At 40.8% G+C, this 20863-nt stretch overlaps 1 protein-coding gene across 4 annotated transcripts in view; it reads right to left on the bottom strand.

The window, feature by feature from the left end:
- The window catches only part of LOC125455723 (spectrin beta chain, non-erythrocytic 1-like), a 247207-nt gene that overhangs the window by 91204 nt on the left and 135140 nt on the right, over window positions 1-20863 (bottom strand). For 2 of the 4 annotated variants that reach the window (XM_059649255.1, XM_048538084.2), the window contains 9 exons: window positions 19062-19177; window positions 18032-18144; window positions 16725-16912; window positions 12124-12241; window positions 10466-10624; window positions 8603-8623; window positions 6410-6712; window positions 5274-5424; window positions 1846-2716 (listed from right to left, as the gene is read on the bottom strand). In XM_059649255.1, coding sequence (XP_059505238.1) covers window positions 1846-2716; window positions 5274-5424; window positions 6410-6712; window positions 8603-8623; window positions 10466-10624; window positions 12124-12241; window positions 16725-16912; window positions 18032-18144; window positions 19062-19177 — 2040 coding nt within the window. The remainder of the gene's footprint in view (window positions 1-1845; window positions 2717-5273; window positions 5425-6409; window positions 6713-8602; window positions 8624-10465; window positions 10625-12123; window positions 12242-16724; window positions 16913-18031; window positions 18145-19061; window positions 19178-20863) is intronic. The other 2 variants (XM_059649257.1, XM_048538088.2) reach the window with 1 other exon arrangement.

The following is a 20863-nucleotide window of genomic DNA, read 5'->3' as shown; positions in this document are numbered from 1 at the left end:
TCATGCCCACCAATTCCCAAAGCCACCTAGGCTACTCCTCACCTCACTCACCTTCCTGCAAGAATGGGATCCCCTATTCCCAATTTGTCTGCCTCCACCATGTCTGCTCCCAAGGTGGGGTGTTCCACTCTAGCACATGGCAGATGTCCTCGTATCTCAAGGACCGCAACATCTCCCCTACAGAATTCAAAAATGCCCTCGACCGCATTTCTTGTGTTTCCTGCAACTCATCCCACACAGCCCCTGCCCCGCAATAAAAACAAAAACAGAATTCCCCTTTTCCTCACGAATCACCCCATTAACCTCCGGATTTCACGCATCATTCTCCGCCACCTGAAACCTGACCCCGCTGCAAAGGATATATTTCCCTCCTACACTTAAGTGCCTTCTGGAGGGACAGCTCTCTCTGCGATTCCCTTGTCTGCTCCACACTTCTCACTTTCCCACCACCCCTGGCACCTTTCTCTGCAACCACAGGAGCTGCTACACCTGCCCCGTCACCTCTCCACTCACCTCCATCCTAAGCCTTAAAAGAAACCTTCCACATCAGACAGATGTTCACCTACACATTTGCTAATGTGGTCTATTGTATCAGCTGCTCCCGATGTGGCCTTCTCTATATCGGTGAGACCAAGCAGAGGCTCAGAGGCCGCTTTGTAGAGCACCTACTCTTGGTTCACGACAAACAACACTTCCCACTCCCTGCACAACATGTGCATCCTGGACCCCCTCCATTGTTACAAAGACGCCACTCGAAAAATGGAGAAGCAGCACCTCGTACTTCGCCTTGGGAGCCTACAACTCAATGGTCTCAATATGGACTTTATGAGCTTCAAAATCTCCCCACCCCCAACCTCATCACAAGACCAGCACCCCCCTCATCCCTGCCTCCTTGACCCGTCCATCTTCTCTCCCACCTATCTGCTCCTCCCATCTCACTGACCAACCCCCACCACGACCTACCTGCTATCACCACCCTACCTACCTTTCCCAGCCCAATCCCCCCTTTATTTATTTCAGAGCACCTTTCCCCTCTCCCATTTCTGAAGAAGGGTACCGACCCGAAACATCAGCTTTCCTGCTCCTGTGATGCTGCCTGGCCTGCTGTGTTCCTCACATGGCTCTCACATTGTGTTATTTAAGTCCTGATATGGGACTCGAGCCCTCAGTAATGCACTGTCCTATAATTATACTAATGTTTTGTAACCACTTCCAGGTAAATTAAATTAGAAGATGGCATACGCCATAAATGAGTTTCTGAAAAATATGATTTAAGATGTCTGAGAGGTCAAATATTTTAGGCTTACATAGGGAAGGTAGGAGAAATGGAAATGGCAAAGATAACTCAAAAGCGCTATCCCCCTCCCCTATCCTAACTCCCAGTCAATTTAAATGCACACTATCAGTAACTTTGAGTCATGAGCTTATTAAGGTTCCTTCGTGATGAAGCACCATAGGTGGACAGTGTGCAGATTTGGAATACTTATGATTTTAATTGTGCCGCTCAAAGTGAGTACAGATTGATACATGTGCTGAATACAGTGGATGCTGGAAATGTGAAATAAAAACATAACCTGCTGAAACTATTCATTCAGCTGGGCAGCATCCATGCAGAAGGAAAAACATCAATGTTTCTGGCCTGTGACCTTACATCAGAACTGAAAGCTCAAAAACCTTAAACCTATCTCTGCTTTTTGACTCCTCACTGAAACTGCCTGGCCCATTCATTACAATCAGCATAGGTCATTAAAACTCTGAGGATTTGTGACAGTAATGTCTTCCCTTGCATAATTTGAATGGGCAAATGAGATGAATAAATAAATCTGTTGCATTTTCAGCTTGTACCTGTGCTCCACTACTTCCAGGTCATCAAGTTTCTTTGGAATCTCTATTCCTTCCAGCCACTTCTCCTTCTCATTCATCCATAATTCACAAGCATCAGCTTCACTTAACATTATGTAGAGAGCCAGGGCATCCTGCAGACGCTGCCTCCGCAGATCTGCTAGAGCTACGAGATCTGCAAACAGCTCCTTTATCTCCCACTGTCGGTCCTTTATTTCTGGTAATTTTCTGAACTCCTCTGGAAGGCTCTGTAACTGTTTATTCAGAGTGTCAATAGCTGTCCCGGACTTCATAATCTCATCTGTAAGGTCTCTATGTTTCTTCACCAGCGTCTGCGTGGAAAATTCGTCGTGACCAACATCATCGGAAGACACAATGCGATACATGTCTTGCAGCCAAGTTTTGACATCATCTGCGTCCACCTGGAATTGGCAGAAATTCTGCGCATCCTGAAGATTCTGCTTGCGGAAAGCAGCCAGCTCCTCCAGATCCTTCCACATCGCAAGGACCTCCTCTATTCGCTTCTTGATCTCGGGCGAAGCAAAGTGTTTCTGTGCAATCATATCTCTGCCTTCTTTAATTGTTTGCTGCAGGTGAGTGCTGAGGCCAACCAACTCATCCTCCAGTGCCTTATGCTTGCTCTGCAGAATCGCAATGCTGGTGATATCTTTTCCATAATCCTGTGAAGAGAAGATCTGCTCTCTTTCCCGAATCCAGCCCTCAGTTTCGGCCATCTCCCAGAAGAACCTCCAGAGACAACGGGACTGCTCCAGGCGAGCCTTCCGCTCAGCCGCCAATACACAAAGCTCCTCGTAACACAGTTCCAGGTGGTTCACACGATCTTTTATCACATTGGGGTCGCAAGGGGTATAACCTGGAAAACAGATTCACAGAAAATCACGACCTGCACGACTCACAATGTCGTGGGACTTAACCACACTCAGTCTCACAACAAAAAAAAACATGGGGAGAATGTGAACGAGTGAGCTGCATATAACTTATCAGCATCAATCAATCCCTTCGCTATATTACAACTTCAAAATACACTGCTTATAACTTAATCAGATCAAGCTGATGAGGTTTGCTGAACCAGTCAGCAGACTTTGGGACAATAAATATTACAGGAAAGCAAGTTCCTAAACAAAAAAAAAGTTGCTGGAAAAGCTCAGCAGGTCTGGAAGCATCTGTGAAGGAAAAATTGCGTTAACGCTTTGGGACCATTCTGAGGAAGGGTCACTGGACCCTAAACTTTAACTCAATTTTTCCCTTCACAGATGCTGTCAGACCTGCTGAGCTTTTCCAGCAACGTTGTTTCTGATTTACGCCATCCACAGCTCTTTCGGTTTTTTATGTAAGCAAGTTCCTAAGGTAACTTGCACAATATGAATTGGTATGATATCGGGATTTATTTTACAGAATTACAGAATGGTTACAGCACATTGTGTCAGTGTCAGCTGTTGGCAAGAGTAATTCACTTGGTTTCAAGTCCACTGTCTTTTCTACATGCTATGATTGATTTTTCCACTTCAGATAATGATCCATTATCATGGAATGCGCCTCCATCACATTCTCGGGCAGCACATTCCAGATCCTAGCCTCTTGATGTCTCGTGTTACCATCGCCTTTCTCACCAATCACTTTAAACTGCTGCCGAGTCTACTTTCCACAATGGGAACAGTTTCTAACTATCTACTCTGTTCGGACTCTTAGTGATTTTGAACAGGTTTCTCAATGCTTCCTCCAATCTTCTCCGATGAGAACAGTCCCCACTTTCTTCAATCTGTCTCACAGAAGTTTCTCATTCCTGTACCCATTCTAGAACCATTCTTATCAATCTTTTCTATTCCAAATTAAATGCTTTCACATCCTTCCAAATGTGTGGTGACTAGAACTGGACACAACACTCCAGCTGAGTTCACACTAGTGCTTTACATATATTTATCGTAAAGTCTTTGCTCTTGTATTCAACAATCTTTGTTTTAAAATCCAGAGTCCCATCTACTCTATTAACCCTCACAACCTGTCCTGCCATCTGCTTGTGTAACTGCACGGTCACGTTCTTGTGCCCCTTTTATTTAACTGCCTCGCCCCATCCTCCCGAAACAAAGTTTACCCTATTTGTATCACATTTCGCCTGCAACTTGTCTGTTCATTCCAACTTTCTAACCTCCCTGCCCATTTTGAATTTCTACTCTCTTTACACTGTCCTTCTCACAATTCACAATACTTCCAAATTGCATATTGCCCTCAAAATTTGGGATCGTGCCTTGCATATCCAAGACTAGATTATTATTATACATCAAGAGAGGCAAGGATGCATACCATCTAGTTCGAGTAACTTATCAACTCAAAGTACAGCCAGCCTAATATCTCTTTCTTATTACTTTTAAAGCCATTAAGTATCTGAACTACGTCCTCTTTCATCATTATTTGGACAGCATCTTCTTCCTTAGTTAAGACAGATGCAATGGATTCATTTAGTACCTCAGTCATGCCCCTGCCTCCATGCATAAATCTCCTTTTAGGCCCACAGTTGTGATGCCATTTTATATATTAGAAATTATGACAAAATAGATACATCGTAGTTTGAGAAACCCTGGTCAATAAAGAAAAAAAATTCTCATAACTTCATTGACACTTTTCCACCAACACAGCTACCACAGCATTTTACTCAAGAGAAAGGATACTAGATTATTTCAGAACATAATAAATAGAACAAAACCAAACTTTCATTTCTCAGACTCGTACTCTATCTAGACTGGTTCTAAACCTTGTTTTGTCAATCAAAACCTCCTGGGCTCAGTTTTTGACTTTTAAATGCTGTTTAACTTTGATACCACTTCTTACCAAATTGGCAATCCTGCTCAAAGTCCACAAAAATATGATAATTTGATGAAGTAAGGTTATACTCTTGGGCAATATCAAATGCAAGGTATGACCGATGTGGGAGAGCAAGGATGAAGCTAAAACAGTCCATTCCTAAATGCCATTATAATCGAATTTGATCAGCCATATGCAATATAAGTGCTGTTGCTAAACAAGTTGTTGAACTGATAGTCTCTGAGCTTTCTCAGGCTGACACAGAAGATCCCATGGCACTGTAACAAAAGCAAGGCAATTCATCTCAGTGTCTTGGTCGATACTTATTTTCCAAGTAACTTCAGACAAATGATCGAATTGCACAGCTTTATCTCCTGCAAATTGTTCTAAAACAGATACACATACATTTACATGCATTATGTAAGACCTAGTGTATATGTAGGGATATAAAGCATTGGAAGGGCTCCATGAATAGGCACAACAATAAAAACAGAAAATCAAAAGTTTTGCAGTTGCTTTTGCTAAGTAGCTAATGGTCTTTATGATCATCCAATTTGATTACAAAATACTTAAACAGATGTGATGTGCATGACAGAAATATTAACAGCTACCTTCGCCTTCAGCAAACTTGAGTGCTCCTGCATTAACCAACTTCAGTCTATCTGCTTGAATCGCAATGTCAGCTTCCACCAGTGTATGTTTCTGGAGCAGGTCCTCCACACCCATTAAATGTTTACCAAAATCTTGTGATAGCAGTTGTACCTGAAAAGAAAGGGAAATATTAACTTTCGAAAATGACAAACTATGAAAAAAAAACACATCCATGCAAACATAAACACACAATTCAAAATGCCATTGTTTCTAAACCTGTTAAATACTGATGCATCAAAAAGTAAATCTCATGAGGTAAATGTTGTTTTTAAAATGACACAAATGCTAGCCAATATTTGAGTGTAATGCTGTCCATAATGAGATCAGCAAGTACTTGGTTTTCAAAATCAGCAGTCTCCTTGAAAACTTTGACTAGGGCTGAACATTATAAATATGTTACATCTGATTAATACACAAGTAAAGTTTAGGTATCATTCATGCAAATTTCTGTCACATTCACTGATTAGCACTTTACACGATATAAAGCTCCTATTAAGAAAACAGAATACCTTCGGATTTATTACCCGAGATCCACAAGTTTTTCTATAGTTAAATGGATTTATTTTATTGGATAAGAAATGGGAAGAAAATTAAATCACATTTCATAGAGCAGATGATGCAATTCAACTTTCATTTACTGCTGACAACAAGATCAGTTAAAATAATTGTTAATAATAACTTTATTATGCCCATTATTTCCCCAACGTAAAGCTGGGCAGCAGGAGAAAACTGGGTTAACAAATACAACTAAAATGGTAATGGCAGTTTCACTATTGTATGAAATTTGTGAAATTGTCTAACCCAGAAAGAAAATATGAAAACAAAAGAACCAAAAAAGTGTCTAAAATAAAACCAGAAGAACTGCAGATGCTGCAAATCAGGAACAAAAACAAAGTTGCTGGAAAAGCTCAGCAGGTCTGGCAGCAACTGTGTTGGAAAAAATTGTCTAACAGTTATGCTACAGTTTTACTTTTCCAAAGCAGGATTGATGATGGAAAGTCTAAATAATCATTCACTGCCTTTGTCCAATTAGTACAAGAATACGAACGTATGAGTACATAATATATACACAAAAAGATCTCAGCTTAGCACCTACTTTCATTTCATCCATCCAATCAATGATGTGGAGCATCTCCTGGAAAATCTTCTGAAGGGCCAAGTTCATTTCCAGTCTTGCTCGTCTAGCATTAAGCAGCTCCAACAGGTACTCCCACAGCCGCATGATGTTGTCCTTTCTGGCGTTAATACGTTTAATATCATGGTAATTTTCAGCCTCCAGTTCCAGTGATACATCCACAAGAGTCTGCACACGTTCCTCGTAAGCAGCAATATCTGCCTCAATTGCCTCATGTTTCTTCATAGCTGCTTCCACAGCAGACAGGTCATAGCCAAAATTATCCTGTGGTCAAATTAGGTGATAAATTACATAAGAAACTGGAACTGCTCAGTGACAAGTTTCACTCCTGTGATTGCATCAAAGAGAAACAGCAAACATGTGCATCAACTTTGCCACTTGTCAGGCTAAATCAATGTCAATACAAACATGCTTGGCACTTTTGTAAAATGACAATATTCTGAAACATCCATATGCTACATGTTGTTCTCAATTTACAGTCACATGCAAGAACACTGCATCGGAAGCTAGAAACATCAGCACAATGAGACAGCCACAGGAAGTAGTAAATGGATCAGAAAATAAGTCAGGATGAAAAGTAAACACAAAAAAAGCCACAGCAGAACGTCAAACAATAAAGTTACGTTACTTCACATGTTGCTTTCAGGCCTACATTATCAACCAAATGCACTTAGCTCTGCATCCAATGCAACGCAGCAAAAATAAACACCAAGCACTTTTGTTTTAGCTATAATGTCTGACTGAACAGATTCTGTGGTGGAAAGGTGAAAGCGAGCTGACCAACGCATGATTTAACATCCAAATGTTATCATCAGCTCTGAATCCTAAGATCCAGATAAAGCCTGCATATTCAGACAACATAACCACTAGTAGATAGTTGCATCAGAATGCGTGCAATGGCATTTGGAATCTGAATTAGTTCCTGTGGTGCAATGAGGTTTACATGCTTTGAAAGTACAATGGTCTGGATCTTGCTGGTAAAATGATCATGATTTAACAATGCACATTACTGATGTGCAAAGTGGCCAAATTTAGCAGATTGAGAGACAAGGGCTGAGTCGCAAATCTCCAAAACGTGCCAGCTGATTTACACCACTATTTTCTTTTCACCAATAGCATCTTACTCTCAACCTCTCTGTCATTCTTAAATCTTGATGAATTTTCACATTACTCATTGAATTCTAAACGGAACGCCAACCCTGAAACTTAACAAATCACCTCATCAACATGATAATGGCTAACGCAACTATTCCGCATTGAAAGGGGACAACTTAAAATGCTCAGTGTCATTTCTGCAAGCAGTCAATTGTTGTTAGAAATTTTAAATGTATCAAATTTTATTTTAAATTTTGTTTCTTCATTTTATCTTTGTCCCTTTTTTCCCCTTAATTAAAATATTTCTTTCCTTCTCTTTATTTTCTTGCTTTTATTTTCCAGTTGATTTTATTGAATTCATCCGCCATCTCAGTCCTTCCTCCGTTGCTTTCTCACTGGGCAGCAGGGTGGCTCAGTGGTTAGCACTGCTGCCGTGCAAGGCCAGGGACCTGGGTTTGATTCTAGCCCTGGGTGACTGTATGTATAGAGTTTGGACATCTTCCCCCTGTCTGTGAGAGTTTCCTCCTGCAGCCCAGAAATGCGCAGGTTAGGTAGACAGGCCATGCTAAATTGCCCACAGTGTCCAGAATGCATCAGTGGGATGAATTAGCCTTGGGAAATGTAGGGTTACAGGGAATGGGTAGGGGGCCTGGGTCTGGGTAGGATGCTCTTCAGTGTGAACTTGATGGGCTGAATGGCCCACTTCCACACTATGAACTTCAATTCATAAGTTGCATTGGTTACAGAGATACCCCCAGTCCCCCAGTTCATTATGCTTCCTAGATGCCCTGATGGTGCTGTTATCAAATCACATTTCCAACAAGTCACGTCACAAAAATATTTTGAGCTAAAGGCTGCAGGGAAGAGTCTAGCTAATGGAAAATGCCACAAAAGGCTGCTGTCCAGCAAGATCCAGACATTTAGTTACAATATTCAAATTAAACAAGGAATGTATGTTTGTAGGGCCAGTCAAATTAATGTATTCTAATAAACTATCTACTGGTTCAATGCAGTACACTACTCAAGTAAAACTGACAAAGAACTTTATTAATACTTTGCCTTCACCATCCTGAATTGCTGCTACAAAATAATATTTTTTGTGAAAAATCTCTGAGCAACAGTGAAGAGTCAAAGACATAACAGTATGACATATGTTGAATAAATCCTTCAAAACAAACTTCAATATTAAAGACATTCACTTATATCTATGCCAATGCTACAAAATTAGTAACTTTAAGTTAATTCTGAACAGCACTGATACCTATTCCGAGTAGTTTCACTGCATAACATTGCAAAAACTTTTCTTGCATCTTTGAGGTATAGTCAAGATAACAAAACGTGTAGCTGGATGAACACAGCAGGCCAAGCAGCATCTCAGGAGCACAAAAGCTGACGTTTTGGCCTAGGCCCTTCATCACATTGTGCTCCTGAGATGCTGCTTGGCCTGCTGTGTTCATCCAGCTTCACACTTTGTTATCTTGGATTCTCCAGCATCTGCAGTTCCCATTATCTTTGAGGTATAGTCAGATGGGTAGAATACAGAACATGTGTGTACTCTGCCCAAAGGAAGGTCCTTGGCTCATTCTCTGTACATGCTTCATTCAAAGCCATGTTCCTTGATAGTTTTTGCCATTGGCCATTGCCTTTCAGTCTTGGGGGCAGGACAAGGATCTCCAGTTAGATGGGAATTAAACTTGTGCTGTTTTGTTTATTCTGAATCATATTCCAGCCACCTAGCTAGCTGAGCTAAGCAGCCACCAGAACGTATGTGACATGTTCATGTGAATATTGACAAGAGAATCACAGCTTAAATATAATTTCTGGTGATACGACTACCATGGATTCCTGGTACACTCCCCTTTGGTTTCATCATGAAAGATTACGCAGGGCACAGCTGCACATTTAGCTCATACGGAAACTGATCCCATTTTCAAAGTATCATGTTCACTGTTGTATCTGTCATTTCAGTAGTTATGTTTCAGCATGGTGAGAGGAAGCAAGGCGAGTTGGTTTTGGGAAGTGATTAGAAAACAAAAAGCAGATTTTAACAATATGGTTCCTGAAAATAATAAAGTCCCAAATTTCCCTTTGAAAACATTATCATCTCTAGGTGATAATAAACAAGCAAGGGTTTCACATAATTATCTACACTAAGTACAACAACAAGTCTACGCCATTGGCAAGGAAATACCACGAGTAACATCACGTAACACAGACATTTTCACACACATCACATGTTTACAATTTTCTACCCAAATACTTTTACTTCATAAGAAAATGATCAAAGATGGTGCAAATGCAAGTTTCTGAATCTGTTGCTTGTATCAACCAAGACTTACAGCAGCCATTAAAGTGTATCTGCTCTCTATCAAGAATAAAATTGATTAATTACATGCTGATTTCTCATATATTCAGCTGTACATCAGGAAAGCAATCAATTAATGGTATGAATCCATTCTAAAATCGCGTGCAATGTAATTTGGAGTTCAATTGTATTCACATAAAGATGGAAAGGATATCAGAAGGAGGAGTCACTCGGACTTCACCTTGACATAAATAACATTAGTACAAGTGTGCTGGCAGATTGTTCGCTACAATATGGTGTCTGTCCCGAGGGGTGTTTACAGATTGAAATTTGTAGCTTACACAGAGACTTCTGAGCTGTAAAGCATGGTGACGTGTACAGTTCCACATGATAGTTTTAAATTACAGTTCTCAGTAACTCCCAGACATTGTACCAAATTTTGTCTTTAACCAGATATTTACAATACAGGCTTTAAAATCTTGTGGGTGTATAGGGCCTGTGGCTAGCACAATCTCCAAATTGATAAGCTCTTTCAGTATCTTACTGATAATAGCATACTACTCATTAACTGTATATGCATTGCTGATTTTGTGAGATAAAATGAAATGGCTTTTTACCTGCGAAACAAGCCGTTGATTTTCACACAGCCACGTTTCTCTCATAAGTGCCTTGCGGTCAAAACGGCGAGCCAGCTGCTCCAGTTTCTCCTGTCTGATTAGTTCATTTCTAAGGGCCAACTCACGCTCATGCTCTGCTTTTTCCAGCCTTTCCCAGCCCTAACCACATTCACCAGATACAAAGGTCACAAATACACAAAGGTCACAAACAATGAGATGTTAGCTGAGTGATCACTTAATAAAGGCATTTTTGCTTAGCTTATTTGAAACTGATATAATTCAGCAAACTGAAATTGCTTGATCTATGTGGATGTCCTTGCCCTCATTTGCTGGTTTCACGCAGAAGAAAATGTTGATGTGATGTTGGAGTGTCATAGGATTCTTGCAGACAGGCCAGTAAGGGAACTACTGGTTCAATCCCATGCCCTTGGATTCATTTTCTCAGCTATGCCACTATGACTCTTTGCAGGCTGTTCCTGAATGGCATTTACACCCTGGTTATTTAATTGACTGAAGGCTATGCATGGGACTATGAGAATTTGGAATAAACAGCAGAAATAAAGTGCAAAATGTACCCAGGTGACAGTGAGGGAGAGGGGCTCCAAAAGATCTTTTAATCTAAACAATCCAAGAACATTTTAGAATTGTGATTGAATCCTCATTTTCAACGTATTCAATTTTCAATACCATCACAAACCGAAAAGGGCTAACTTTTTTAATACGCTAGGAGAGCGCGCACAACATTTATCCTATATCTCTACCAATTTCAGGATGTCTAACAGGAAAGGAATATGGGCTTTCAATGCCTGCAGGATGGGGAGAGGGCTTTAAAAATGCAGCTAAGAGCCCACTGTTGATCATTAATCAGTGATGGGTCTGTGAACACTGCACAAGCCTGCACTGTACTGCAAAGCTTTCCAGAAATCTTACTGATAAAACACACAGAACCTTATTGTGGTAATAGGGTCACTCAAGGATAATTAGAGATGGACGATAAATGTTGGCCCTGATGGTGACACTACATCACAAGAGCAATAAAAAATCTGGGCTGCTATCAGAATGATATGAAGCATCGATATCCACTTTTGCTGCACACACAGGGAACAACACTTGACAGTGTTTCACTCCATACAACGCACTTTTAGACATCTGCAAAAAAATTTCATGTAAATGCAAACTCTGTTGTTCAACAGGAGGAAATCAATCAAAACAGGGGAAAATATACAAAGTCTACTTTGAAAAGAACATTTTCAGAATGAAAACTCACGTGAGTTTACTCTGTACAAATATCTACAAAAGAATTATTTTGAAAAAGAAAACTTCATAAACACAAGTTAAATAATAATCAAAAATTTGCTGACCAATATATGGAGCCGAAAACTGAATGTTTGCACAGGATATTTGATCTGATTAATTTATTTGCAAATGACAAATAGAAATAGAAATAGGAATAGAGATTTCCCCTGCATACTTATGAAATTTCCCCTGAATAGTTGTTTAAATGAATTCTATTCATCAGTTGCTCAATTAGAAAGCCTGTGTAAGTCTGCCTTATCCAGGGGTTAAATTCAATCAATAATTAAAATAATTAAAGGCTTTTGAGTTGTTCTCCATTCTCAGACAGACTGGTGAAAATGGTGAGCGTCGGAAGCTCTTACCCTGTTAATATCGGAGATGAGCTTGCCTTCATGCGGTGTATACACTTTCTGATTGTTTGCCCTCATCCTGCTCTGGATGGAAAACAGCAGCACCTCGAGATTACCCTTCTCCTGGAACCTGTTGAAGAATTACACCATCTGTCATTTTTGATCCAGGTCAAAATAAAGAACTGCACGCAAACCAAAAATCAGTGCTCCAGCACTGAAACTGTGCACTGGAAATCAAACACAGTGCTAACGCAGAGAAGGCATTCGCGACAATTTAGGAAAACGTTTCATTTGCCCTTTCAGCACGATGCCAAAGCAATGCTGTGCAGCTCTGCTGCTTAAGTTTTGTTATTGTTGAAGTCTATTTTAGGCACCAAAATGATTGAGTAGCTCAAGCTTTATGCAGTCAGTTGTACAACTTAAATCTTGGGTCTTCCACAGAATGCACCGCACCTTCAGCAGAGCACAGAAATACGAAATAAAAACCAAAAGAACTGCAGATGCCGTGAATCAGGATCAAAAACAAAGTTGCTGGAAAAGCTCAGCAGGTCTGGCAGCGTCTGTGAAGGTGGGGTCAGTTTAACTCAGTTGTCTGAATGGTTGGTCTGGTGTCGACTGGTTACTGACTTTTATTTACTGATTTATGGTCACTCATTTATGGTTACTCTTTGGACAGCTTCTGAAAAATTTCTTCCAGCTGCATATAAACTGATGTTTTCCCAGGCACCATCAGTTCTGAGGAAGGGTCACTGGACCTGAAACGTTAACTCTGTTTTTTTCCATCACAGATGCTGCCAGACCCGCACAGGAATACAAAATGCTGATTAGAAGTAGATAAGTCATTTCACAGAGATCCTGCTGCATTGATACATCCAATCATGCTGGAATGCTAAATAAAAACAGTTTAACATTTAACTGGTTCATAATCTTTCCCTGATCATAGAGAGAATGTGATGACACAGCACTGCACTGATGGGGAGGCTCTCAAAGCGAGTTTCAAGTTGTCTGCATGATGGTGATTGCCATGGCACAGAGGGATGGCGGTTCAGCCAGAGGTGAGCGCAGAACGTTGGAAGGAATCACCTGTGCCAACTGCAGGGGATGGTAATGGAAAGGATTTTTGCCTGATTCTCAAACTGTGAAATGTTTGATTTCTGGCTGGAAGCTCCAAATTAATACTTGGAGGAACTAACGCAGGGGCAGGCAAAACAATTGCTCAGCCAACACAATGACTGCTGCCGTGGTCAACAAGAATGAGCGAGATTAGTAAGGTTGGTAACATAGAAGATAGGAGCAGGGGCAGCCCATTCAGTCCTTCGAGTCTGGTCCACCATTCTTCACAATCATGGCTGATCATCCAACTCAATAGTCCTTTCTCCCCATAACCATTCGGCCCAAGTTTTTTACCTAGTCACCTCTTGAATACATTCAATGTTTTGGCTTCAACTACTTCCTGTGGAAGTACTCACCACTCTTTGGGTGAACAGATCTCTCCTCATCTCCATCCTAAATGGTCTACCCCAAATCCTTATACTCTGGCCCCTGATTCTGGACACACTCACCATCGGGAACATCCTCCCTGCATCTACCCTGTCCGGTCCTGTTAGAATTTTATAAGTCTTTATGAGATCTTCCTTCTGAACTCCAGCGAAAACAATCCCAACCTATTCAATCTCTCCTCATACGCCAGGCTCACCATCCCCAGCATCAGCCTGGTAAACCTTCGCTGCACTCCCTCCAGAGCAAGAGCATCCTTCCTTGGAAAAGGTGGCCAAAGCTGCACACAATATTCCAGGTGTAGTCTCACCAAGGCATTGTACAACTGCAACAACATATCTCTGCTCCTGTGCTCGAAACCTCTCGCAATAAAGATCAACATGCCATTTGCCTTCTTTACTGCCTGCTATACCTGCAAGCTTACCTTCAGTGACTGGCACACAAGGACAAGGATGGGTGTTGAAAGGCAAAGTAATCAACAATGTATCATTCGGCATGGTTCACTTTCTCCTCGGAGAAAAAGGGAAATCCCTTCCATTGCATACGTTGTTCACTACTCCACCACTAGCTACATTAAGTTGGCATTGATGATTTCAAACTCAGCAATGATAAAACTCATACTTATTATGCCAGGCAAAAGAATAGAGCTGGTGAACTGAAATTAACTATTCAGCTGATGTTACAATATTTTGATCTTGGACTTTGGAGGCACTGGCAAAGCAGCACTTAGAATCACAGAATCTGTACAGTGCTGAAAGAGACCATTCAGCCCATCAAGTTTGCACCAAACCTCTGAACAGCATCCCACCCAGACCTACCCCCACATTATCCCGTAGCCCTGCATTTACTATCTCTAATCCACCTAGCCTGCACAATACACACAATTTACTCTGGTCAATCCACCTGATCTGCTCATCGTTGGAGTCATAAAGTCATAGAATCATACCGAATGGAAACAGACCCTTGATTCACTATAGTCCCATCTGCCTGCATTTGACCCATATTCTTCCAAACCTTTCCTACTCATGCACTTATCCAAATGTCCTTTAAACATTGCAATTGTACCTGCATCCACCACTTCCTCTGGCAGTTCATTCCACACAGGAACCACGCTCTGTGTAGAAAATTTGCCCCTCATGTCCTTTTCAAATCTTTCTCCACTCACCTTAAAAAAAAGTGCCCTCAAGTTTTGAACTCCCCCATGCTGAGGAAAAGAACCTTTGCTATTCTCATTATTTATAACTCTTATGATTTTATAAGCTTCCATAATGTCAACCCTCAGCCTCCTATGCTCTAACTGTCGGAGGACACTTGAGCACCCAGTGGAAACCCACGCAGGCATGGGGAGAACATATAAACTGGAATCAAACCCAAGCTCTGGCTCCATGAGGCAGCAGTGCTAACTACCGAGCGACTGTGCTGCCCATCCACCGTGCCGCGAACTATCCATAATTACCTTGGCAGCATATGTTTTTAAGTTTTAGTTTGAGATGAAGAGGAATTTCTTTCACGCAGACAGCCAGTAACCTTTGAAAGCCTCCACTTCCGGAGGGCTGTGGAGGCTCAGCATTGAGTATATTGAAGAAAAAGATCCAAACATTTCTAGATATAAAGTCAACAAGGGGTAATGCAGGGCAGTGATGTTAAGATGGAAGATCAATTACATTCCAGTTGAATGGCAGGGAAGGTTTGGAGGGCCAAATGAGCTGCCCCTGCTCCTGTTGCCTACGTTCCAATGAGTCCACCACGTGGTGAGAGACGGAGTCCTTTGCCAAAAATATTCGGGAGGGGTCAAAGGTTGCCCTTCACTCCGTAAATGAGTTAGGAAACGACCAGATGAGTTAGTAGCATTACAATAACTGCATAATTTTTTCAACACATTCTGGCTTTTTATTAATAAAGCCTCATCATACTTTGATTTACATATGGATCTGGTAAATTTATTTAAAGATATAAAGATATTTTCCGTGGTCAATCTAAAAGAAAGTAATGAGGGCTAAATTTGGTTACACCTAACAACAGCCGTGGAAATCAAGATGCGTAATGAATTCATGGCCACTGATTGCACTGCAAGCAGTGAAACTTCAGGCTGCCTGATCACTTCAATCGTTTCACTGAACAGCCACGTGCTCTTAACTGGCTGGATGCCCAAGCAGAAGGGAGCCACGGTGGCTGGCACCAGTTAATGCCAGCCTGCGCAGCTGAAAGGGGAGATGCATTGTGGCTAGAGCAGACACTTGCAGTTGTTCAGGAAATGAATCTGACCTGGGAAATAGTTAATAACGGCACTGCGTGGGAGGAAGCAGGCTCCGAGGCTTTTGGGTTTAACTGCCTACCTTTGTGAAAGGAGACTGAAAGAAAGAGAACTATCTTACATCCATACAGAGGCCATCCAGACATACACACTCAGAAAGGACTAGAGATCAATGCCCACAGGTTCGGATGACATGTTGTAATGATCTCATCAGTGGTCAAGGTCAATGAATATGTCTTTGACAAGGCACACCCTTCCGCTATTGGCTGTACACTGCACTGTGCCCACTGGCAATCTCCATAAATGGCCACTTGTACTCAAAATTCAAATCTTCACTTCATCATTGCATCTTAGCTCTGCTGGAAAGACAAAAGACCCTGGAAGCCCACACCACACACTGTCAAATTTTGAAAACTTAAGACAACGGTAGTAGCACCACAAACTTGTAGAGTTGTGGCAACAGCCAGGCCAAAAACAGCCAGGAGTTAACTGATGTCCCCTTTAAATCGTGTTGATGTGGCAGGTCCTTGCTGCTTTTGAAAGCACAATATTTTTGCAGAGGTTTCCAAAACGGCATCTCTTACCCATGTAACGTGTACTACTAGAAATTCAACCGGTCCAAAATGGCCTTCTGGAGCCAACAGTACTGTCCTTGATGGCATGTTGTACAATTTTAATTTAAAGATTTCTATTCGGATCTGTTTTGTCTGCTATCACCAAAGGCCTTGATACGATTCACCAACAGTAAGCATCAAATAATTCCATAGGACTAAAACCATAAAAGGTAGTTATGCAACAGAAAACATCTAAAATGCTGTTAAGAGATGCTGAAGCACATAGCAGTTCTACTTCTGCTACTTACTTAGAAGGTTTCTCCACTGTGCGGTAAGTGTTGAAGGCCTGAAGCTGTTGTTGCACTCCAGCCAATGAGTTGGCAAACTTTCGACTGTTGAGGACAATGATGGTTTGCTCAATCCAGATTAGCAAGTCAGATGCTAGCTGTTCATATTTGTCAATCATTTTCTGTGTTTCAATTGCGTTGTCCAACACCTGCATAAAGATATAGCACACTGTAGGACATGCTGAGCTCTCATAACATTGACAGATTGGGATTCTTCCAGTTTAATCAAATATACAAAACATGCTGAGTCAATCCTGATTGTGAGATGCTGATTTGTCATGCACTTTCCTAATCGTGAAAAATGCCATAGTTGGTTGCGTAGTCCTAATAACACTGGGCTAGCCAGAAGTGAAAGAGTGTGTGTCAACTCAAAAAGAATTACAACCACATGTGAGCTACACCGGGATTGTCATAACTTTGTGGGGGAATGGAGGTGGTTTGGAGAAGACAGTAACATTTTCAAAATTCCAGACTATTACAACAATACTTATTCCTTCAAATGGTTTGGAGGGACAGAAGGACTTGTGGTTAATTTGTTATCCCTGCTGAACATTGCTGACTAGCCCTTCAAGCTTATTCTGCCCTTCAATGAGATCATTGCTCATCCATGATTGAACTCCATACACTTATCTTTGCCCCTTCTTCCTCGATATCTTTGGAAAACCAAAACCTATTGGCCTAAAATTTAAAGTTACCGATTGATCTTGCATCAAATTACCGTTTGCAGAAGAGTATTCCAAATTTCTACTGTGCTGCTATTCCTTGGAACGTTAGCCAATGGGTCCCACACTTTTGCTTTTTGCCTATTTTCCTGCAAATATGGCATTTCCAAAGACTCATCTGATCCTCAAGTGAATGTCCTTATTGAATATGTTTCCTCATTTTAGGGCAGTACATTCCAGATCACCAGAATAGAAAAGCAAACTCATCTTTCCTTTGATTCTTCTGACAGTTACCTCAAATCCATGCCCGCCGGTTACTAATCCTCCTGCCAGGGAAACAAATTTCTAATCATGACCTTCAGAATTTTGTTCACCTCCACAAAATTTCTCCATAAACTCTGCTCCAACTCATGCAATTCCAGTTCCCCGATCGCTCTATGCAATTGAAATCATTTCTGTTTTCTCTGTCAAAGCATAAATGGCAGCTCACAAGAGTATCTCCCAGCTATAGAGAGTTTGATCTGCTCACTTGCTTTTTGGAAGATGTTGCATTTGTGTGAATAGATTTACTGGTTATTTCAGCAAACAATTCTATTTAACACAAACCTTTCCGATCCTTTTTCCCTCCACAGCTAATGCTTTCATCTTAGAGAAGTAATGGTAAAATGCCACAACGTAGGTAATAATTGACTTCTCATCTGGATTCTCCGTAAAAACATCTGTGAGGAGGAGTACATGAGAATAAGTACCAACTGTTTCTTGATCAGGCAGCATACTATATGCAGAAAAGGAAAACATTCACTACGATCATTACACCTGACACAATTTGCACTGAGCCACTTGTTGAAATTTTATCTGAACTAGTCGAACAATATTCAGAGAGAAAAGACCACAGCATGAAACATATTAAGTATATTTTGTTTTGTGGTTGGTGGCAAAAGAAGTCAATCAGAATGATAGATTATGAAACTTTTTTGATTTGTTAATCACATTAATATTCACAAATGAAGGGCATTGTCTAATCAAGTGTCTAGAGTATTTATAAAGAAACCGCTGGGACACAGGGTTAGTAGTTAGAAATCAGACATATATAACACTGCCATTTGAAAATGAATCTATCATCAAGACAAGCACAAGTGATTAGTTTCATCACAAGTGTTCGTGTTTAGTTTCATACTTTAGGCTTGAGATCAAATTAATAGGAATTGCCTCTCAGCTATAGAAAGAAATCTTCACATAATTGATGACTATAGGGTTCTACCTTTAACAATCAAATGTTGTCACATGGCCGTCAAACAAAATATTTTGTTATACTCATTATGTTATGACGACACACACTGGGGTTATTGATCGATTTTACAGTCGTTCAAATTTACAGCTGATACAATTAGAACGATGTAATGCAGGAGAAGGTCATTTGCTCAGTCATGTTTGTGATGGCCCTGGAAAGGAAACGCAAGTCACAGAATCAGGGCTGCAAAGTTGGAGACCTACATATGGCTCCCTTTGTGTGCATTTAATATTGGGAATATTGGGACATTTTCTTTCTATTTAGAGAAATACATAACCACACAGACTTTAAATACTTTACATATGTGCACATGTAATTGTGTAGAAACTTCTTGCTGTAACTTACCCTCAGGATCAAGCAGCTTGGTCACACCTAGCTGTTGCTCGGCAATGTTAAAGGCCTGTTGTAAGTTGTACGTAGCATTAGACTGCTTCAGTTTATTAAAATCAACCAGATCAGGCCTGAAGAAAGACAGGCATATTTTAAATATGTCGAATTCACAATATATGACTCGGTGTTGAATAGCTTACTGAATGCTCAAACTATGTAGTAAAATATATGGAAATTTTGGAATTCAGATTTTTTTGCCAGAATGGACATTCTACTTAACCCAGAATAGACATTCTACTTAACCCAGTTAAGTTAACAGCAGCCTTCTTTACTATCAAAATATTATCAAAAAAAACTTAGTTCCATCAAAATGACAAGCGTGCATTATTGGAAATAGTAATTAATTGAAGTACCCAGTTGTAAACAGATTTGCATGCGCAAATTGATCAAAAAAGACACCAGAGAAAGATCTTAAGAAACAGCAATTGTACTTTTGGTTTGATAAATAGAAACACTGTTACATGAATAAAGAGATTATGATAAATCTGTACCAGGCACCAGAAAGACTTCAGCTAAACAATAATTTGCAGAAAAAGACAAAGTGTGGTTTAAAGATGGAGTCACCAGACAGAAAGTATTTCTGAAGAGATTTGAGATAATTGGGTTACATCTTCTTAAGCATTGATGACTAAGAGAGGTATTTTAAATTCTGACAATTGGTGATCAGTATTTAATCTGTTTCGGCAGATTCATGACAGGTTTCCTATGAGACATGTCATAGAATATCTTCTGAAAAACCCATGCACATTTATGGTTATTATGTTTACTCTGCAACAGTGTTCGTTCAATTCCCACACCAGATGAAGTTACCATTAAGGACTCTCCTTCTCAACTTCTTCCCTCACCTGTGATTATGGTGCTGTAATCATTTCTCTCTAATGAGAGAGCAGCCGTATGGTTTGGTAAGACTATTGGTAATACAATACCAATACCATTATGTTTACAGCACCTTGTTTATCCAAGCATAGCATCTTTATTGTGGAAGATTTTCTGTTTGGCAGGTCATGTTTCTGCTGCATAAGGCTTTATTTAGGCTACATTTGGAGCACTGTGTGCGATTCTGGTTGCCACACTATAAGAAGGATGCAAAGGAGAGTGCAAAAGAAACCTACCAGGATTGTGCCACGGTTGGAGTGTATTAATTCTAAAGCAGGGGTTGAACAATCTTGTTTCAGCAATAGTAGGAACTGCAGATACTGAAGAATCTGAGATAACAAGGTGTAGAGCTGGATGAACACAGCAGGCCAAGCAGCATCAGAGGAGCAGGAAGGCTGATGTTTCTGGAGAAGGGTCTAGGTCCGAAATGTCAGCCTTCCTGCTCCTCTGATGCTACTCGGTCTGCTGTGTTCATCCAGCTCTACACCTTGGTATCTCAGATTCTCCAGCATCTGCAGTTCCTACTATCTCTGGATAGTTAGGAGTCTTTTTCTCCAGGGTGGAAATGTCAAATAGTAGGGAGCATACATTTAATGTGAGAGGGGAAAAGGTTAAGGGAGATGTGCTGTTTTTCACACAGAGGGTAGTGGTACCTGCAACATGCTGCCAAAGGACATGGTAGAAGCAGATACGATAGCAAAGTTTCAGAGGCCTTTAGACAGACACATGAACAGGCAGGGAATAGAGGGATACAGACCATGCGCAGGCAGATGTGATTAGTTTAGAATAGCACCATGGTTGGCACAGACACGGTGGGCCAAAGGGACCTGTTCCTATGCTGTACTTTTTTTATTCATTCATGGGTCATGGGCATTACTGGC

The sequence above is a fragment of the Stegostoma tigrinum genome, chromosome 10 (assembly GCF_030684315.1).
Source record: "Stegostoma tigrinum isolate sSteTig4 chromosome 10, sSteTig4.hap1, whole genome shotgun sequence".
Taxonomy (NCBI): Eukaryota; Metazoa; Chordata; class Chondrichthyes; order Orectolobiformes; family Stegostomatidae; genus Stegostoma; species Stegostoma tigrinum.
This window is presented reverse-complemented; position numbering and strand designations above follow the sequence as displayed.